Here is a 6,000-nt window from a genome sequence, read left to right on the forward strand (position 1 = left end):
AAAGGGACCTTGAGCAACCTCCATTCCTGAAAGAAAGTGATTAGAAAAATAACAGAAAGATGCAGCTTTCACCAGAAAGGAAGAGCAACACTTGGTTTTTGGATGTAATATAAAATGGAGAAAAGACAAAACACAAGAATGTATTTTTGGTCTAGAGAGCCATTCAAGTCAAGTATGTAGTAGTGGCTAGGTTCACAGGCTCTGAAACTAAAGTACCTGGATTTTAATGTTGAACACTCATACTTACTGGCTGTGCCCTAGGACAAGTTATATACATCTTATGTCCTATTTTTCTCATCTGTAAAATGATAACACTACCTTCCTCATAGGGTTGTGATAAAAATTGAGTTGATATAAAGCTCCTAGAAACATGTATGGTACATAGATCTTCAATAAATGCTCACTGGTTATCATTACTTTGTTGTGGCAGAGATGAGGTGAAACAAATCCTATTTGGTGGCCTTAATCTCAATAGCAGTAAGTACACTCTTTGACCAAGGCAATCAAGGCAGAAGGTCTGGCTTGAAAAGAGTAGGGAAGGCTTGTAGAATCAGGTGTGTGCTGGTGATTCACTAGGGCATTTGTCCTCAACCGTAGATATTCCATTAAAATTGCTCAAAGACTTTTTCAAAATACTGATATTTAGGATCCAACCCAGAACAATTAAATCTGAATGCCTTGTGGTGGGACATAGATATGAATCTTTAAGAAAACTTTTGAGATGATCTTTAAGGACAACCACAGTTGAGAATCAAGAAGTAATACAAAGAGAATAAATGAGAAGTCATAAGACAGAGAAAGACATTTATGGTTCACCCACTCTGCTTTGCTTCATTAATTTCTCTACCAATCCAGCAACTTCTGACTGGAAAGTCAGGATAGTGGGAGTAAGAGAAAGAAATCATAATGGCTTTGTTTGTTTGGGCTGCTATAAGAAAAGACCACCATCTGCATAGCTTATAAACAACAGAAATGTATCACCTCCCAAAGGTCCCAAGGGCAATTCAGGCCTTTATCCTTTTTTTCAAATCAATAAACCTTATTTTGTTTTTTCCCTTTCTATCCTTCCTTCTGCCATAAAACGGGTGATAGGGCCTGTGACTGTGACCACCACCACCACCACCACCACCACCACCACCAGAAGTTAAAACAAGACAAACATTCTCCTCCTTCCCACCAGGAGAGAGCGCTGGTGCCTCTCAGACTTTCTCCTGAGCCAAGCGCACTGAGATGGTTTCCTGCGGGAAACCCGTCGTTGACTTGCTGTTGCTTAGCAACGGGAGAGTGGGCGGGACTTGCCGTGCGCGCTCGGGCGCGTGACCTCCCGACGGAAACGGAAGTGCCGGCGGCGCGCGAGTAGGAAGTGGGAAGTCTTGGCGTGGAGATGGCTGCGCTGGCCCCGCTGCCCCCGCTGCCCCCACAGTTTAAGAGCATACAGCATCATCTGAGGACGGCTCAGGAGCATGACAAGCGGGACCCCGTGGTAGCCTATTACTGTGAGTTTTCCCGAGTCGCCGCGGCCTTCCGTCCCTCCCGGGGGCCCACACGCCTCTCTCGGGTCCTAGGGGCAGGCCCCGCCTCCTGGCTTCGGACTTGATTTCTAACCTGTGCCCCTCCTCCCGAGGGGTCCCGACCTTTGCTCTGCCCCCGTGCAGCCCCTGCAAAGGCTAAACTCCAGAAGCACCGTGGTGTCCACCGTCTCTCCTGTTTTAGGCCTAACTATTCCTAAACTGACTCCATGGCCTCGTGAACACTGAAACAGACTGCCCGAAGGTGTTTTTGTTTGTATTTTGTCTGTGTGCACACACACAAGCCTCTGATCTCCGCCAGGGAACCCTGACAGTAACCGGGGTAGCTGAGTAATTGAACTGGAGTAGCGAAGGTGGTGAGTGTCCCAAAGACAGTAGCGATGTGGACAAAAGGAATACCGACTAATTTTGTAAACATAGCCGTAAGTGCAGGTTAATTATGACAAATGCAAACCAGTTCAAAAACTCAGACATGGTTAAATGGAGAGTATCTGCTACAACACAAGCGTTTTGAGTTTACCATTCCCACTTCTGCATCCAAACTGCTCTCTCCCACCAGTGAGAATTTCTCGTCGTAATACTGCGATTTAGACGTTTGGTAGCAACATTCTCGCTTTGGTTGATTGTCATACTTGTAATGTACAGTCGATGCAAAGGAAGCACGGCTTAAAATTGTTCAAACATTTTTCCTTGGCAGTGAAGAGAGTAGTTCTAGTAGTGTTGTGTCAGTTTTATTTTAGATTCCCTACTCCAACTTATTGCACATAAGTAACCTGGTAACTGTAAATCTTTTGAAAAGGACTTTTAGAGTTAAGCTCCACATAAGGTGTCCTCTGTTGTGACTGTTACTAAAGTTAGCTAAAATCTGATCCTCTGTCACCCTGCTGTAGTCCAGGGGTACCCATTTTCATTTCTCACATGTGCAAGGCCCTTTCGAACCTCCATGTTCTTCTCCTGGGAGCATCTACCTTTTATTCTCCACTTGGCAAATTCCAAATGGTTAAAAATCTAACCCAGATGTCACCTATTCTGTAGTCAGTAAGTTGAATACTCTCTAGGCTTTGCCTCATTTTGTTCAAATCTTACAGTATGATTTCAGTTGAATACTTATCCGTAGGGACCGTTAATCACTCATTCAGCGTGTATTTATATTGAGCTTGTACCTATGTCAAGCGTTACCAGGTACTGTGGCTACAGTTCCCCGCATTCATGGAATTTGCATGCAGTGGGATGGAGAGATTAAACAATATGATGAGTATATTATGTAGACGTTTAAAAGGTTATGGAGAAAGATAAAGCAGGGGAAGAGAATAGGAGTACCAGGAGCAGGGTGGTAGGGAGCGCAGAAGAAATTTCACTTTCAAAGTGGTCCGTTAACTGCTTCAATGAGTTCATATCTGAGCAAAGACTTGAATGAAAAACAGGCTTTGCTCCCTCTGGCAAACAGTGTTCTCTTTTCTCCATAGAGGGAATAACATGTACAAAAGTCCTGAGGGAGGGCTGTTGAAGGAGGATCAGGCAGCCATTGTAACTGGAGTGGTTAGAGTAAGGAGAAAAATGATGTGATGTGGACAAAGAGGTAATGGCTTACAACAATGGAATAGGAGCTATTGTCCATGTCTAAAACTAATCCCTATTCATGGGCTCTGTGTTGTATGCCTTTGTGACTACCCAGGGAGCCTTTATTTCCTGTGTCATTGTCCTCTCCCTCTCGCCATTTCTTTCTAAACTTACCCCAGTTTCCTTCATTTAAAAAATAAGAGAAATTTTCACTGTGACATTCCCCTAAAGTTGCTGTCCTGTGTGCCCAACCTCAAAGATTAGCTTGAAATAACTGCCTGTAGTTGTTTTTACAACCTTATCCCATAGAATCTTATCAGCCCATTGAAATCTGGTTTTCATGCCCATTATTTCACTGAAACTGCGCTCAGCAGGGTCAAGAACAAACATTTTTATTGCTAAATCCAACTTAAAAATATTTTGTAGTGAAACATATGCATATTAAAGAACGTATATAGTGGGTGTATGCAATTTAAGGAATAATAAAATGAACATACCCACCATGTTTGATGTTATTAGACTTTTCAATTTTTGCCAGTCTGGTGGACATGAAATGGTGTGTCATTGGAGCAAAATTTGCAATTCATTGAGTCTTAATGAGATTGAGCATCTTTTCATATGTTAATTAATCATTTGTGGTTTCCTATTGAAATATTATTTATTGCTTTTGACCATTCTATTTCACCATATGTGTTAATAATCTAGATATTATTCCTTTGTTGTATGCATTGCAAATGTCTCCTCTGAGTTCATTCCATAAAGTCCTTTGATGTTCAAAAGTTCTTAATTTTAAAATATAGCCAGTTTACCACCCTCTTCCTTATGATTTGTATTCTGATTTTCTAGTCCTTGGTTTCCTTTTGTGTAAGTAGTACCTTGTTTGAGACTTTGGCATATTATTATTTATCTATTTTCTCTGTTTTCTACTGAAATTTTGATTACACATGTGTTGCACTTTCCTTCTTTATTTCTTTGTCCCTCAATGCTTTCAGAGTTTGTATCCCTTTGTCTCCCTGAGCTACATTTGGTGTAATTTCTTTAGGTCTGTGCTCATCTTCATATAGGTATTCTGTAGTATAACCCAGGTATTGTGTTTCTACTTTATTTTTTTATTTCTAGATCTTCTGTTATCATTTCTTTTCAAATTGACCTACCCATTTCTGTTAATCTTTTGTTACTATATTTCTTAAACATTCTTATTTCTTTAAATGTTTTAAATATATTTATATTCATATATGCTGTCTGATAATTCCTGTAGCTGCTGTATTCGTGGGTATATAACTTGTGCTCTAGGCATGCTGAACCAGTACTTTTCAGACTTCTGTGTGTAAGTAATTCTACAGGAATCCTTTTCCCAATTCTCAACTCCCTGTTTCTTTCTTACAAGGCTCCTTTGGCTACAGTAGCAATGCAATATGCTGCTTTCTCTTTTTCCACATCTGGTTCACAATTGCCATTCTCCTAGTTTAAAGAAGAAAGACATGCTCTTATGAATCATGAGTATTTTTAGGGCAAGTTACCCTGGGGATGAAGGTAGAAAACCTCCAGGTTCCATAAAAAAGAAAAATTTAAATTACTAGTATTAGTGAAGCCTCCATTAATTAAGGTATTAGGTAGAGCTTCCTGTCTTTCCCTGTGTCATGTGGAAGAAAATCAGTCAGAGTAAAGAATAAGCTTTTATTCAAAATGCTGGCATGAGAAAAGATGTCAAAGGAACATTCTAATTTGGGAAAGAGGGTGCTATGTTTTATAAAGGAAATGGGGAAGTCACCTGAAGTTTGTCAAGATTAATCTCAGAAGATGAGGGAATTGTTCTTAGAGATTAGCAGCTTTTGTTTGATCATTTTGGATTTTATCCAGAGGAGTGAGGAGGACAGTTTGGGACCAAGGTCCTATGCAGCAGGGGTGAGGAGGATTAGCTGTGGGGACAAAGACATGGAAGGACCACACTGGAAAGTTCTCTTATACACATATCTGTTCAGGCTAAAAAAATCAAAATAAAAATACACCCAAACAAACAAAAAAATTAGCCAGTATTGCCATGTGTTGAATTCCCAAAATGGTAAAGAGTTTTTGTGAAATGACCTTACCTTTTCATTCTCTCTTCATTATTAAAGAATTTCATTCCTGAGGTAAGGGAGAAAAGGGGCAAAAGAGAAATGCTTAAGGGGCCATTGCCTTTTTCATCCAAGTGACAAGCTCATGTAGGGGTTTGTGACTTATCAAAATTTTAGAGTTGGAATTCAGATGACATGAAGCACATGGGGATATAGGTTAACGTATTTATTCGAATTGGAAAATTAAGTTGTATTTTTCTGAAAAAGTAAACCTCATTGACTGATTGGTTTGGCATTAGCATCAGGTTTTGTCTTATGTAATAAGGTAGGCATTCTCCTTTAACTAAATAGCTATATCTTCAACTCTGGGATGTTCTGCTTTTTTTCAGAAATACATTTAAAACAAGTGATAAGCTAACTTATTTATTTGCCAGAGGATGTTGAAATAAATGTTATTTCAGTTTTCACAATCCTGTGTCTGTGTAGGATACACAAGAAGCCTCTGACTGAAAAAAAAAAAAAGATGAATCTTTGTAAGATTTTTTTTTTATAAACTTACTGGGAATTGAGAAAATGAATAATTTTACTGATGGAGTGACACATTCTTTTCTAGTTTTAAAACAAATTTTGAGGAAGACTTAATTGAAATGTCAGCCAAGAGATTATTAAAAACTAGAGACCCGGTGCACGAAATTCGTGCACTGGGGGGTGGGGTACTCTCAGCCCAGCCTGCCCCTCTCACAGTCCGGGAGCCCTCAGTGGATGTCCTACTGACGGCCACAGTCTAGCAGCAGTGGCTCGGAGCAGGCGTCCTGTGTGTGTGTGTGTGTGTGTGTGTGTGTATGTATGTATGT

The 6,000-nt window shown here is 40.2% G+C and overlaps 1 protein-coding gene across 2 annotated transcripts in view; it reads left to right on the plus strand.

Annotated features, from left to right (window-relative positions):
* Window positions 1-1,330: 1,330 nt before the first annotated feature.
* VTA1 (vesicle (multivesicular body) trafficking 1) overlaps window positions 1,331-6,000 on the plus strand; it is a 49,043-nt gene continuing 44,373 nt past the window's right edge. Inside the window, exon 1 of one of the 2 annotated variants that reach the window (XM_005859071.2) lies at window positions 1,331-1,496. In XM_005859071.2, the coding sequence (XP_005859133.1) occupies window positions 1,385-1,496 (112 nt within the window). In that variant the 5' untranslated portion in view covers window positions 1,331-1,384. Of the gene's footprint in view, window positions 1,497-5,729; window positions 5,741-6,000 lie in introns of those variants that run through there. The other variant, XM_014533879.1, reaches the window with a different exon arrangement.

Source organism: Myotis brandtii, unplaced genomic scaffold (genome assembly GCF_000412655.1).
Source record: "Myotis brandtii unplaced genomic scaffold, ASM41265v1 scaffold123, whole genome shotgun sequence".
Lineage (NCBI taxonomy): Eukaryota > Metazoa > Chordata > Mammalia > Chiroptera > Vespertilionidae > Myotis > Myotis brandtii.